Raw genomic sequence first — 15843 nt, forward strand, 5'->3', positions numbered from 1 at the left:
CTGAATAATGCTCAACTGAATCACCAATGGGTTAAGGAAGAAATAAAGAAAGAAATTAAAGACTTCCTAGAGATCAATGAAAATGAAGACACCACATACCCAAACTTATGGGACACTATAAAAGCAGTGTTAAGAGGGAAATTCATAGCACTAAATGCCCACATAAAGAAGTTGGAGAAATCGCACACTAGTGAATTAACAGCACATCTGAAAGCTCTAGAACAAGAAGAAGCAAAGTCTCCCAGGAAGAATAGACGCCAGGAAATTATCAAAGTGAGAGGTGAAATTAATAAATTAGAAACTAAGAGAATAATACAAAAAATTAATGAAACAAAGAGTTGGTTCTTTGAGAAAATCAACAAGATAGACAAGCCCTTATCCAAACTAACCAAAAGACAGAGAGAGAGAATCCAAATCAACAAAATCAGAAATGAAAAGGGGGACATAACAACAGACATTGAGGAAATCCAGAGAATTATAAGGTCATATTTCAAAAACCTCTACTCCACAAAACTGGAAAACCTAAAAGAAATGGACATTTTTCTGGATAGATACCACATACCTAAGTTCAATCAAGACCAGATAAACTATTTAAATAGTCCAATAACCCCTAAGGAAATAGAAACAGTCATTAAAGGTCTCCCAACCAAAAAAAGCCCAGGACCAGATGGTTTCAGCGCAGAATTCTACCAGATCTTCAAAGAAGAGTTAATACCAATACTCTCTAAATTGTTCCACATAATAGAAACAGAAGGAACATTACCAAACTCCTTCTATGAGGCTACAATTACCCTGATTCCTAAACCAAACAAGGATGCAACAAAGAAAGAGAACTACAGACCGATCTCCCTCATGAACATTGATGCAAAAATACTCAATAAAATACTGGCAAACAGACTCCAAGAACACATCAGAACAATTATCCACCATGATCAAGTAGGCTTCATCCCAGGGATGCAAGGGTGGTTCAACATACGAAAGTCCATCAATGTAATACACCATATAAACAAACTCAAAGAAAAAAACCACATGATCATCTCACTAGATGCAGAAAAGGCATTTGACAAAATCCAACACCCCTTCATGATAAAAGTCTTGGAGCGATCAGGAATACAGGGAACATACCTAAACATAATAAAGGCAATATATAGCAAACCAACAGCCAACATCAAATTAAATGGAGAGAAACTCAAAGCAATTCCACTAAAATCAGGAACGAGACAAGGCTGTCCACTCTCCACATACTTATTCAATATAGTACTTGAAGTTCTAGCCAGAGCAATAAGACAACATAAGGAGATTAAGGGGATTCAAATTGGAAAGGAAGAAGTCAAGCTTTCCCTATTTGCAGACGACATGATAGTATACTTGAGTGACCCCAAAGATTCCACCCAGGAATTGATAAAGCTTATAAACACCTTCAGCAACATAGCAGGATACAAGATCAACTCAAAAAAATCAGTAGCCCTCCTATATACAATGGACAAAGAAGCTGAGAAGGCAATTAGAGATACATCACCCTTTACAATAGCCAAAAATGACATAAAATACCTTGGGGTAACACTAACCAAGCAAGTGAAGGACCTATATGACAAGAACTTTAAGTCCCTGAAAAAAGAAATTGAAGAAGATCTCAGAAAATGGAAAGATCTCCCATGTTCATGGATAGGCAGGGTTAACATAGTAAAAATGGCAATCTTACCAAAAGCAATTTACAGATTCAATGCAATCCCCATCAAAATACCAACACAATTCTTCACAGATCTGGAAAGAACAATACTCAACTTCATATGGAAAAACAAAAAACCCAGGATAGCTAAAAGAAACCTGTACAATAAAACAACTTCTGGAGGCATCACAATCCCCGACTTCAAGCTCTACTATAGAGCTACAGTAATAAAAACAGCCTGGTATTGGCATAAAAACCGACATGTGGACCAATGGAATCGAATTGAAGACCCTGACATTAACCCACACACCTATGGACATATAATTTTTGACAAAGAAGCCAAAAGTGTACAATGGAAAAAAGAAAGCATCTTCAACAAATGGTGCTGGCATAACTGGATATCAGCGTGTAGAAGGCTGCAAATAGATCCATATCTGTCACCGTGCACAAAACTTAAGTCCAAGTGGATCAAAGACCTCAACATAAATCCAGCTACTCTGAACCTGCTAGAAGAGAAAGTAGGAAATAATCTTGAACGCCTTGGCATAGGAGATCACTTCCTAAATATAACACCAGTAGCGCAGACACTGAGACAAACAATCAATCAATGGGACCTCTTGAAACTGAGAAGCTTTTGTAGAGCAAAGGATACGGTCAACAAGGCAAAGCGACAGCCTACAGAATGGGAAAAGATCTTCACCAACCCCACATCTGACAGAGGACTGATATCCAGAATATATAAGGAACTCAAGAAATTAGACATCAAAAGGACCAACAGTCCAATTGAGAAATGGGCTTTAGAACTAAACAGAGAATTCTCAACAGAGGAATCCCAAATGGCTGAAAGACATTTAAGGAATTGCTCAACTTCCCTAATCATCAGGGAAATGCAAATCAAGACAACTCTGAGATACCACCTTACGCCTGTCAGAGTGGCTAAGATCAAAAACACTGAAGACACTTTATGCTGGAGAGGATGTGGAACTAGGGGAACTCTCCTCCACTGCTGGTGGGAATGCAAGCTTGTACAACCACTTTGGAAATCAATATGGCGCTTTCTTAGAAAATTGGGAATCAATCTCCCCCAAGATCCAGCTATACCACTCCTGGGCATATACCCAAGAAATGCTCAATCATACCACAAGAGCACTTGCTCAGCTATGTTCATATCAGCATTGTTTGTAATAGCCAAAACCTGGAAACAACCTAGATGCCCTTCAACTGAAGAATGGATAAATAAATTGTGGCACATATACACAATGGAATACTACTCAGCAGAGAAAAACAATGACATCACACGGTTTGCAGGCAAATGGATGGATCTAGAAAAAATCATCCTGAGTGAGGTAACCCAGACTCAGAAAGACAAATATGGTATGTACTCACTCATAGGAAGATGCTAGATGTGGAACAAGGATGACTAGACTGCTACTCACATCACCAGTGAGGCTACCTGGAAAACGGGACCCCAAAAAAAGACACGGAGAAATGGACGAGATCTACATGAATAGCCTGGTCATGAGTGGGAACAATGAAGGGCGACAGTCGAGGGAAAGAATGGGAGATCCTAGCTGGATCAAGAAAAGAGAGGGAGAACAAGGAATAGGAGACCATGGTAAATGAAGACCACATGAGAAGGTGAGAAGGGGAGGAAGCAGAGAGCTAGGGAGGCCCACGGAGATCCACAAAGATACCCCCTCAAAAGACTGCTGGCAATGGTCGCGAGACGGCAGGAACTGACCTACTCTGGTGATGGGATGGCCAGACACCCAGATAGTGGTGCCATAAACCCCATCCAAGGACTGAGGAATCTGAAGGCAGACATCCACGGCTGGGCCCCTGGTGGAGCACTGGGAGTCTAATTAGTGAGTAAGAAGAGGGTTTATATGAGCGAGAATTGTTGAAGCCAAGGTTGGATAAAGCACCGGGACAAATAACCAAATGAATGGAAGCACAGGATCTATGAACCAAAGGCTGAGGGGCCCCCAACTGGATCAGGCCCCCTGAACGGGTGAGACAGTCATTTGGCTTGATCTGTTTGGGAGGCAGCTGTGCATTGGTGCCAGGTCCTGGGCTTGTTGCATGAGTTGGCTGTTTGAATCCTGGGAATTATGCAGGGACACTTGGCTCGGTCTGGGAGGGGGGAATGGACCTGCCTGGACTGAGTCTACCAGGTCAACCCCGGTCCTCGGGGGAGACCTTGATCTGGAGGAGGTGGGAATGGGGGGTGGGCTGGGGGGAGGGGTGGGCGAGAGGGGGAGAACAGGGGATTCTGTGGCTATTATGTTGAACTGAATGGTGTTGTAAAATAATAATAATAATAATAATAATAATAAAAAAAACCATTATTAGGCACCCAGTGAACTTATGATGAACTTATCTACCCTGACCTCCCCTTGTCTACCTGACTTGTCTCTCACCCAATACTTCAGCTTCATCACTAACCCCATAGACTCTCTGTCCTTGATACACTGGATGGACTCCAGTTCCTTGGCCATGCTATCTTTAGGACAATCACGTATAATGTTTCTTCTCCCAGAATCTGGTTTCCATTCTCTCCACCCTACTAACTCCTATCTATCCTCCAGGACTTGAGTAATATAACTTCTTAAGAGAAACCTTTGCAAACTTGGCTAGATCTTTTCATTATCAGATTCTAAAATACTCTAGTTCTTCCTTCACAGTAATTGTTAAGATTTAATATGTGCCGGGCGGTGGTGGCACACGCCTTTAATCCCAGCACTCGGGAGGCAGAGCCAGGCGGATCTCTGTGAGTTCAAGGCCAGCCTGGGCTACCAAGTGAGCTCCAGGAAAGGTGCAAAGCTACACAGAGAAACCCTGTCTCAAAAAAACCAAAAAAAAAAAAAAAAAAAAAGATTTAATATGTGTCTTCTCTATAAAATGTAACTGTCTGAAAGAGCTGGGGTGGGATGACGAAGGATGTTTAGCTCACACTCAATCTCCAGGTTGGAAAAGCACATTCCTAGTTCATTGAGCATAAGACACTTTTCTTGACTGTTTATCTCAGGATCCTAAAAGAAATTATGCATGGCTAATATTATATATATATATATATATATATATATATATATATATATATATTTCATTTAAAATGAAGAGAATAAACTGAAGTGTTAACAGATTCTTGCACTGATTTACATGGAAGATTCCAGAGAGATTTTTGAATTTTTCAGTTTTCCCAAGTTCTCCAAAATCTCTCTATCCATACATAATCTGTAATGAAAAAAAATCATAAAGCCTTGCATTTATTTCCTCAGCTCTTTCTCAAAGCAGAATGTGGTGGTCACTGGGAACTTCCTTGTTAATGACAGAAAACCCTAATGCTGACAAGAATTTTAAAAACGAAAATTTTAAGAAGCTCCTCTTTGGGTTGGATACATGCCAATGTGCTTGTTATTACTACTTAATATATTTGTTAACACTAGTCAAGTGACTGATGTAAGCAAGCTGACCTTTTGAAGACCCCCCCCCAAATTTAACACTACCCTCTATGAATCTGTTTTGAAGGTTAATGTGGCCCATATGTTTGAAGTAGTTAAAACAAAAGTATAAGTGAAAGAAGAGTATATTTACCATTTTAAAGACATTCTTGAGGTCCCGAATCCAACCGGAAGTGATGAATCTTGAGCGAGCTCGCTGGGAAAGAGGTAGATGGAGTTGAAAAGCCACAGTGAGGCAATGTAGCTTACAGAAGTCTTCCATGTCCTTCAGTGTTAAACAATTACCCTTTTCCTGAGGAAATTAAAGAAGGTGAGCAGAGAAGAGCAGGCTGGGAGACTACACACTCAATTTGTGGAAGCACAAACTCTGAAGCCAAGCCCTCTATGGGAGAATTCCATGTTTATACATTCTCCATTTCAGAGACATCACTTACCCAAAAACTAGGCTGTGTTTAAACATGTCTGAGATAGAGGGGAAAGGAAGCTTCCAGCTTTGCAGACGTCGGTATACGGCATGATACAGTATTTTCAGAGACTCCAGGTTTAAGCTAATAAACCAGGTGATGAAGGGGAGGCTTCACAGGACCTTGGGTGGGTGGAGCTACATGCTAAATACTCTCTTCTGTCTAAGCAACCTACTCCGAAGGCAATATTATGAGCTGCTAGCATGAGGACAAGAGGGTACCAATGTAGCTAAAAGGTGTAAGTTCACAATGACAAGAGGAATAAGTAAGTATATATATTTAGCATTATGGGACAAGAACATCTTTGTTATTTTCAAACATTTTGACTTGTTGGGGGAGCAAGAAGACTTCATTGGGACACTTCTAAGATCCCAGGGAAGATCTAATGGTTAGAAGTTCCAGAGAGAAAAGTTTGACTTACTATCATGATTTAGGGATGATTTAAAATTGATGTCTAATCATGTAGAAAGGTTTCATTGAAAATTATATTTAAGGAGATACTGCAAAGAAAAATAGATTCTTGACCTTTTCTGCAATAAAGAAACCTAAGAACAGTAGTCTCTCCCAGCTAGTCTTGCAAGGCTTTCCTGAGCATTCCATGCACTCACACAGAAAAGTCCAAAGCACAGTAGCATGGTAGGTGGTTTCTCCTTTTGCCTGCCTGTATGTGACAGGGGCTGAATATATCCTACATGAAACACCTGTAGGTAACACACTACATCATGGAGCAACAGACTTCTTTATGACATGAATTGTAAGGATTTTCCTATTTCTAAAGTTCATATAAACAAAAGAAAATACCAGTGCCAAGCGGGGAAAATGGTGGGTGAAAAACAATAAAACAGAGAAGCAGTAATGGAACCCAGTGTAACAACTACACCTGTTTGCCTTCACCCGTCTGTTTGGATGCTTTCTTCTCTCTGTTTTCTAAAAAACGGTGGTACATTTCCAAGGAGAGGGAGCATGAAGTGACAGAGAGGACTCGTCGGATGTCAGATCCTTCTGGCCAGAGCTGCTTAAGCAGAGATAGAGTCTCACAAGCCTGTCACAGCAGAAAATTATAACGTCAGGATAATTAGAAAACTATATTTATTCATAAGTGATCATATAGTAAGAAATGGGTGGATATGACCATATAGAATATGGTTATTTCAGCTTAAGAAAATTATGAACAAAAATGTTGAGTGGTAAAACTATTTCAAAAAACCGTTAACAAATACACGCATGAAACATAACACCTGTAAATCAACAAGGAAATACATGACTCTTTTAATACTAATTTTCCAATGAAACTCAAATAATGAGAAAAACAATAAAACAGCTTATATTCTTTAGTAATATAAAAATTGCATTTTTAACTTTCATGATTATCAAAGTACTTTTTCATCTTTCACTACTTTAATAACAGACAGCACCAGAAATCATGGTTTGTCACTCCTTACACTCTGCTAATAAAGTTATAAACAAGCAAAGGCATATGACAACACATTTAGTTGACATTCAATATGTTGTTTTTTTTTTCATTCAAGTTCTAGAGACCTAACCTAGAGGAACAATCCAAAATCTGCCTGAAGACATGTATGTACACCAAGGTGTTCATCACAGAATGATTTGTAAAAGTGAATCTTCAAACAATTTAAATGTTTAGCATTCAAGAAACACCATATGTCCATAAAAATATTACATGTTAGAATTTTAATGAAATCATAAAATATGTATGTAACAATTTTGAAAGTAATAAAAGGGTGTGCATCTAACATACCATTAATACTGTAAAATACATAATGTCACTTAAAAGATATATTCAAAATATGTGAGTCTTGCCTCTGAATGTTGACAATATAAGCAAGTAAGACATAATAATAAAGAAATGTATTCAGAATAATACCATCACATTCTTGAATCTAAATACTATAATTCTATTGGTAAAATTTAGAGATACATTATCCTACTGCATTCCTATATTAACCAAGGCACTAGATTACTCACAAGAAATTTTATGCTATATTTTTATTATTTTATGAATATGAATGGTTTTGTCTACATGTATATATGCAAGAGAGTAAGATCTCTGCATCACTGAGCCAACTGTCCAGCCCCCATTTTGTATTTTCTTAAAGTATATGCATATATAATTTTGTGGCTAATCCACATGAGTAGAAGCAACACATATCATTGCAATCAACTTTCTGAATGTATTGGGTACTTTTATAGGTACTTTGCACCATATCTCCTCTTCTGCATCAGTTAAAAAGGAAAATAGTAGTACCAGGAAACAACAATGATGAAATGTATGAGGGAGAAATAATATATTCCATTTGGAGAATATATCCAGTTCCCTATCATACTTGTGGCACCTCAAGACTTTGTAGAGACCAAAGAGATCCTACAACCTTATGGGAAATACAAAGGACTTATATCAATAAAAAATGAACTGGAACAATCATAAGAAATAATGAATCTTCCCAAGATATGCAAAGTCTATTTTTAAAAGTAATCTTTTAGCCGGGCGGTGGTGGCACACGCCTTTAATCCCAGCACTTGGGAGGCAGAGGCAGGCGGATCTCTGTGAGTTTGAGGCCAACCTGGGCTACCAAGTGAGTTCCAGGAAAGGCGCAAAGCTACACAGAGAAACCCTGTATCGAAAAACCAAAAAAAAAAAAAAAAAAAAGTAATCTTTTAATTTGAAAATTTTAATTTTCTTTTTTTTGATTTATTTATATTACTTTAAGGTGTGAGTATATGCCTGCACATACAATTGTACCTAATATATGCTTCGTGCCCACAGATGTTAGACATTGGATCCCCTATAACTGGAGTTATGGATGGTTGTGAACCACCATGTGAGTGCTGGGATTAAATTCCAAGTCCTCTGCAAGAGCACCTAATGCTCTTAACCATCATCCCATCATTCCTGTCCAAACTTTTAAATTTTCTATTAAGTCATTCATGTGAAAAAAGAAATGCAGACTGAAGTTATATAATTTCTTTAAAATTATAATAAAATCATTAAATATAATAGTCTATGGAATACAATGAAGATTATTATCTGTATGTAAAAATCTATGCCATGCAATGAAAGCAGTGCTCAGAGAAAAACATATCAGACTAAATAATGTTTAACACCAAAAGTGAGAAAATAGAACAATTAAATACTCTGCTCAAAAAAAATAGATAAAAAGAAACAAGAAAATGAAAGATGAAATCATAAACTAAGAGGGTAGAAGTCTGTATATCTTGTTAATAGTTGCAAACTCAAGCTAGAATTAGATAAACATCATTAAACAAATAAGAGAAGCCACAAGTGTATGAAATAAAAAAAAGAGAGAACAACACCGAGACAGAAAACCATTGCAAAGGTCTACTTTAGAAACTTCTATGGAAACGAACTGGAAAGAGTGAAACCCCTAATTTCCCAGAACAAATTACAGAATTGATTTTCTTGGTATTAGTAGGCCTAAGTACACCAAGATCCATGATGTAGGTGAAATGACTAAGGAACCATCTCAACAAATAAGCACCTTCTTCAACCAGAGAATTCTACCAAATTTTCAAAGACTGCATGGTCCCACTGATCTAGACAGTATTTCAGAATAATAAAAAGAAAGTGTGAATATTCTGATCTTTTCTATGAAGCACATAAGACCTTACACATACACGTAAGACAAGACAAAAACTGAAAATTAAATTGCAGTATCATGGATGTCAACCAAGGCAGAAATTCAACAGGAAATACAGCAAGCAGAACCAAGACCGTACTAAGAAAACAGTACACCATGATGAAGAAGATGTACACCAGGCATGCAGCCTTAGAAAACGTGTGAGTGCAACACAACAACAATGAACCTAAGGTGAAAGCGACAGTACTGAGGTCTACTTCCACTTCTGCGTTCACGGTATAAACAGTAGGAGAAGCTCGGGGTCATCTTCTTTACATCAGAGTCTAGACACATCTACATCTTAGTCCTACTTACAGAAGGAAATAGAGACATTTCTACTCAGACCAGGAACAGGGGGAAGATGGCTAGTATCTCTCCCACTCTCCACTGCTACAGTAAGCTTGTAGGAATGCCCATCAGACCAGAGAAATCCTGGAAGCTTGCTGGTCTCAAGGTAAAACACTGGGAGTGATATACAAGGTATACTCTGACCTACACACACACACACACACACACACACACACACACACACACACACACTTTTAAAAAGATAGCTCAACTAAAAAGCATTTTTTCAAGTTCTGTTACCTTTTCCACCATATTATTGAATTTTAAATCTCCAAACAGAGTTGTTAAATCCAGATCTCTATATTTTTCCAACTGTAGAATCAGGGTTTTGTAAGCAATCATAATCTCCTTCTCAAACTGCAAAACAAAGTATGGTAAATTGCCATAAATAAAATTATTATTTCCCGGCTATAAATATCAGAAATTTAAGAAATAATCATATTGCAATAGAGTCCTCAGTTTAAAATCTACACTAATGTAATTGAGGATGGTCAGCAATGTTTAGAAATCCTTGGAAGCAAGGTAATACTTGTTTATCTCATCTGGCAATTTAGCACCTTATTTTAGCAGTTTCACAAAGTTACAAATAATATAAATTCAGTGTGTTTTACTATGATACATTTCAACCAAGCGCTTGAGAAGAGACCAGACTCATAAATTCTCATAAATTCTACATTCTTTTATATTGCTCATTTGGTAGTGTTTTTGAACAGGCTACATATTCACGTATCTATTTCATCATTTTCAAAAATATGCCTGGCTCTTGGGACTTTTGTGAATTTTAAATATAAATAATTCAGAAGTGTTAAGAACTATTATAAGACAAGAAGTCCTTAGCAAATTACTATATGTCATTTTATTAATTTATTGTCATTATTATTAACCTATATATCATCCTACTAAATCTATAATAGTTTCTATATTGTGGGTAGAATCAATATTGGATGAAGAGAGCTATTTTTAAAGATTTATTTAATTTTTAGTTTTGTGAGTATGTATGTGTGTCTGTCTGTCTGTCTGTATATATGTATGTATCTATGTAGGTATGTGTATGTAAGTATAGTATACATAGAAGTCAGAGATGTCAAATCCCTTTGGAGTAGGAGTTATGGGCAGTTATGAACTACCTGAGACATGGGTGCAAAAATAGTCTGCACTCTTAGTTAACCACTGAGCCTAATCTCCTGAATTATTTTAGAAATGCTTATAAAATTTCAGAACATCATCTCTTAGATATACATTACCTTCTTGAAAAACATCTGCTTTGAATGTGAGCTTTGCATAAAATATGCATAAAGACGGAGGATGTCAGATCTCTGCCCTGAAAAGAGCACGATGTTGACCTTCACTGCCCAAGACTGAATGACTACGAAGTTGAAAAGGTGTGTCTGCTCGTTGTTCAGGCCTTCATCAGCAATAATCAAGAAATATGGGCAACTCTGACCCAAGACATTATTCCACTCTTCTGACAAGCATCTAGAAAAGTCAGTCCAAACATCCACGGTGGTATTCTTCTGAAGGTGCAGAATTAAAGCAGTTCTCAGGGTGAGAAGTTCAGGGACATTGAAGTATGCATATTCAGCATCCTATGGAGAAGGAGGTAAAGTACATTATTTGAGAAGTATCATTTAGTATTTTATTAGTTCAGGCAGTTAACACCTATCATTAAGGTCATTGAAGAAACATAATACGGCAGGGTTTTGTTTTTGTTTTTTGTTTTTTTCCTGCCCTTTAATCAGTAAATTGACACTGGAATTTTGTTGTATCACATATATATGCTATAAATCATACTTTGGACCTAAGAGTAAGCAAGTCCATAGTACCCAGAGTTCATTACACTTTGGACTTAAGAATAAGCAGGCCCATAGTACCCAGAGTTCATCACACTTTGCCTTTCTATTTTCTAGTCATTCTCCTGTCCAACCTCACCTCAAAAAGACAAAGAATAGAAAAAAAACTATGAAAATTATAATTTGTAATTATAAAGTTTCTGGAATTGGGAACTGAAGGGGAACATGTTATTCTAGAGAATTATTCCAGAGTGCACTGACATTTCTTAAATAGCATATGTTTTTCTCAGTAGACCAAAATTGGTACAACAAATTGCAAACATAGGGCAGAACCCTAGCCGCTTGCACAAAATTCTGCTGGCTATCAATGCTCAGAAATATACAGTAACATGAGTTGCAAACTGATTGAACAAATCTACACCAGAATCCCTGAGTAGAGCATTAGCTCCCCTGAGTATAGGAACAGGAAGATATGATAGCAGGTACATATACCTGTATTTAAAATTGTCAAAGTTTTATTAATTGCACCAAATATGGTATTCTCTCATTGATATTTATAACAGAGCACACAATAGCAAAATAGAGTTAGTGAGTTCATGTGGGCTCAGGTACCTAACACTGTACTCAAATCAACTGCCTGCTGAATTTTGAAGGCAGAGTAGTTCTCAGGGTTAGAGGACTAGAATTGAGGTCGGAGAGGGGCCACTGTTGAGAATTTGACCAACTCTTGTGACTCTTTCTGTCTAGTAAAATTCTATCATTACACATTACAAAATAATCTAATTGTGTTTATTCCTGAACACTGCAATGCTGGGTAATTGTTTTCTTCTCTTCTTCCCTTGAAATTTTATTTATTTTGTGCTTTTTTGTTTTGTTTTGTTTTGTATTTTTTTTGTCCTGGAGACTGAACTCACAGCCTTGCATATACTAGGCAAGTCTTCTACTGCTAAGTTGCATTTCTAGATCTTTATTTCTTTTAAGAAGGTCTTTCCAGGTTGGCTAGACTACTCATCCACTCACTGTGGGAGCTCCAATGGGCTTCAAATTTCGATCCTCTGTGCCTTAGCCTCCATCTCATCTTCTAAACTTTTCAAAATGCATTTTACTTTGCAGTCAGAGGTGAAATCTTTATACAATTTTATAAAAACCATCTTAGTCATAGCCAGGTGTGGTAGTGCACACCTGAAATCCTTTCACTTGGGAGGCAGAGGCAAGGGGATCATGAGTCCGAGGCCACTTCTGCTATAAGAGTCCTTGTCCCTAGTCAATTATTTTAATGAATTCTGGTTTCAGTCTTCAGAGACCAGAAAACTCAGCTAGTCTGTGTTACCTTGAAGAAAACTATGGCAAACTGTCCTCCTTTGCTAATAATATCCATCAGGTAGCGCTCAACCAGGTAGAAGAAATGGAGACTCTGTCCTGGCTGAAGTGACTTCTCACATACACATGTGACAAGTAGGGAGTCTCCGTCAATCAGGAAAAACTCAGATTCAACAAAATCATTGAATAAGCTGGAGTAGCTAAAAAACAAACAAACAAACAAACAAAACAAAGTATTAATACAAAATTCATGTAGATGGCATAATAACCAAAAACATTAGTGTTATTATTTCATTGTCATTAATAACCTAAATTGATGAATACATAGTTGCAAATAATTACATATATAATATACTTATATCATATATGGATTGTACATTCACACACACACACACACACACACACACACACACACACACACAAAGACAGATGCAGGTACAGATGAATATTACCATATAAGGTCAAACAGCTCTAGCACAATAGGGGAATATTACACATGGTTTCAAAAATCTTGATTACCACAAAAGTACTTACTCAGCCTTTGGCATCTTTTCTAGGATTAATTGTGACATTTTCTCTAAAATCACTGTGCAATGTTCTTCTAAAAAGGGAAAGAACAGGGATATTTTTACTCATCTTTTTAGGGAGCTCAGGGTTATTATTTGAGAAACAAGAAACAGTAATGCAGATATTTTAACTGTTCAATCTGTGAAGCATATATCTTGTAATGCTATAAAAATTATTCTGAATTAAAAATTACCCATTGTCGTTGCTATTTGTGCCTCCATCCTGAATTGGTAAATATTAAAAATGCAGATATCCTTTACTCTGTTTCCTCTAAACGGCCATTATTCATGAGATAGCAAATCTGCAAAGAAAGAGAAAAACTGATCAACTTTCCTCTCAGCAGAAATGCCCTGAATGACTATCTTCTCAACAGAACATTGGTGGCAGGCATACAAGAATGAGCACAACCTGTGTGCAGTCTGTTCTCGAGGAACAAAAATAAAGAAAAGAACCATCCATCATATGATCACACATACAACAAAAAAACCACAAATGTGACCAAGTCAAAGAGATGAGACATTCTCTAAAGAAGCAATGCCAAAGAGTAGTTCTACAGGATTAAACAAGAATTAAACAAAACAAGGGAAAGTAAGGGTCCAGGCAGAGAAGAGCAGAACATTGTCATATGTAACATGCAATGGCCTGGGGCTTGAAGGAACCAATGTGGAACCAGGTTCCCATAGGACGCCAGAAGACTGGAGTGGAGAGGGGGACAAAGTGTCCGAGGTTCAGGAGAGCGTTTAAAAAGCATGCAGGTCCTTTGAGCATGTGCTATAGTTAGCTACTAAGGATTTTCAGGAGATGTGATGGCTTTGCATTTTGTAAAGATTACTCCAGCACAGTACAGCGGTAGGAGCAAAGTTCTTGTCAGCAGGCAGAGAGAAAGCTGCTGCTGGGCAAAGAAATGATGGCAGCTTGATGAAGTTACAGCTGAATGGGAGGTCTAGGTAATAAGTCTGGAAAGGTGTGAGTCTATTTGACAGATGTTAAAAGGTAGGTAAGTAAGATGTCATTGACAAACCCAGTAGGGGCAGAGAAGAGCAGAGAAATGGGCTGTCAAGGAAGACTCTGAAGATTCTAATTCAGGGATGAGAGATGTTTACATATACAAGAGTGCTTGCTAGGAAAGCATGAAGAACTGAGTTCAAATCTCCGGCACCCATGTGAAAACCCAGACACAGCTGCATAGCTCTGTCACTGGCATTAGGGAAGGGAGACAGGCAGTCACTGGGAGCCCACTGACTAGTGAGTCTAGGCAAAATAGCAAGCTCCCAGTTTAGTGGTAGATCCTGTCTCAAGGCAATCAAAAAGAAGAACAGTAGCAGAAAACTCTCTATAGCCTCCTTGGTCCTCCAAATGAATGTGCAGCAGCACACAAATGCACTCATGCAAAAGCATGCATCACACATACAGTCACACACACACACACACACACACACACACACACACACACACACACACACTGTAATTCATGCCACAGCATAGATTATTAGGCCATTCTCTGATGCCAGAATCTTGGAATACGACCACAAGTCAAGCCAAGGTCATGAACTCATGTATGGTCTACCTAAATTTGACCTGCTTTGAGACTTACCCTAGGCCATGTAATGTAGATTCTTAAATGTGGAAGGCTAGACATCAAACACAAGGTCTCACAACCAAACAAACTAGTGGGAACTCTTGAAATTTGGATCAACAGCTGTGGAGCCTCCACGGGACTGGACGAGGCATTCTACATAAGCAAGACAGTTGTGTAGCTTGATCTGCTTTAGGGACTCCTTGGCTGTAGGATCAGGATCCATCCCTGGTACATGAGCTGGCTTTTTGGAGCCCACTACCTATGGTGGGACATCTCACACAGCCTTGAGGCAGGGGGAGGGGCTTGGACGTGCCTCTACTGAATGTAGGCTCTGCTGACTCCTCATGAAGTCAATTCCCTTCTTATAGGAGGGAATGGGGGGGTCCTGGGGGGGTGATGCTGGAAGACTGGGAGGAGGGAAGAGGGGGATCGGTGATTGGTATGTAAAATGAATGAAAAAATTCTTAATCAAATAAAATAAAACACAAGGTCTCAACCATGTCTGAATAGATCTGTAATGATATCTCATTAATGATTTAAAAAATGGCCACTGGGACAAACGAGCTTGCTTGGACACAGAGATATAGCATCATAGAAGTGAAGGGACTAAATACAAAATTCTAAGGATTACTAATAATTAATAAATTTTAGTAAAGAGGAGACTGCAAAGATGACCTAGAAAGAAATATTTTAGAGGCATAGCCAAATGCTCAGATGTCTGTTGCAGAGTATGTCTAAGTCTGTTAACAAGTAGATTTTATTATGTAGATAGATAGAAAGATACACAGAGATAGATAAATAGATAGATAGATAGATAGATAGATAGATAGATAGATAGATAGATAGATAGACAGATACATACACAGAGAGTTACATAAACAGATAAGTCAGAAGACAGAGATCTCTATCCCATAATATTAAAACAGGAACATACAGTGGTGATCCAAACACTGATACCAAATATTAAAATGACTGAGAATGTGTGT

At 38.0% G+C, this 15843-nt stretch overlaps 1 protein-coding gene across 2 annotated transcripts in view; it reads right to left on the reverse strand.

Moving 5' to 3' along the window:
• Nucleotides 1-15843, reverse strand: part of LOC102905926 (putative ATP-dependent RNA helicase DDX60) — a 101220-nt gene that overhangs the window by 71499 nt on the left and 13878 nt on the right. For both annotated transcript variants that reach the window (XM_076553286.1, XM_076553285.1), the window contains 7 exons: nucleotides 13472-13579; nucleotides 13246-13312; nucleotides 12722-12911; nucleotides 10846-11187; nucleotides 9842-9958; nucleotides 6475-6636; nucleotides 5264-5422 (listed from right to left, as the gene is read on the reverse strand). In XM_076553286.1, coding sequence (XP_076409401.1) covers nucleotides 5264-5422; nucleotides 6475-6636; nucleotides 9842-9958; nucleotides 10846-11187; nucleotides 12722-12911; nucleotides 13246-13312; nucleotides 13472-13499 — 1065 coding nt within the window. In that variant the 5' untranslated portion in view covers nucleotides 13500-13579. The remainder of the gene's footprint in view (nucleotides 1-5263; nucleotides 5423-6474; nucleotides 6637-9841; nucleotides 9959-10845; nucleotides 11188-12721; nucleotides 12912-13245; nucleotides 13313-13471; nucleotides 13580-15843) is intronic.

Source organism: Peromyscus maniculatus, chromosome 17, assembly GCF_049852395.1.
Source record: "Peromyscus maniculatus bairdii isolate BWxNUB_F1_BW_parent chromosome 17, HU_Pman_BW_mat_3.1, whole genome shotgun sequence".
NCBI classification, from domain to species: domain Eukaryota; kingdom Metazoa; phylum Chordata; class Mammalia; order Rodentia; family Cricetidae; genus Peromyscus; species Peromyscus maniculatus.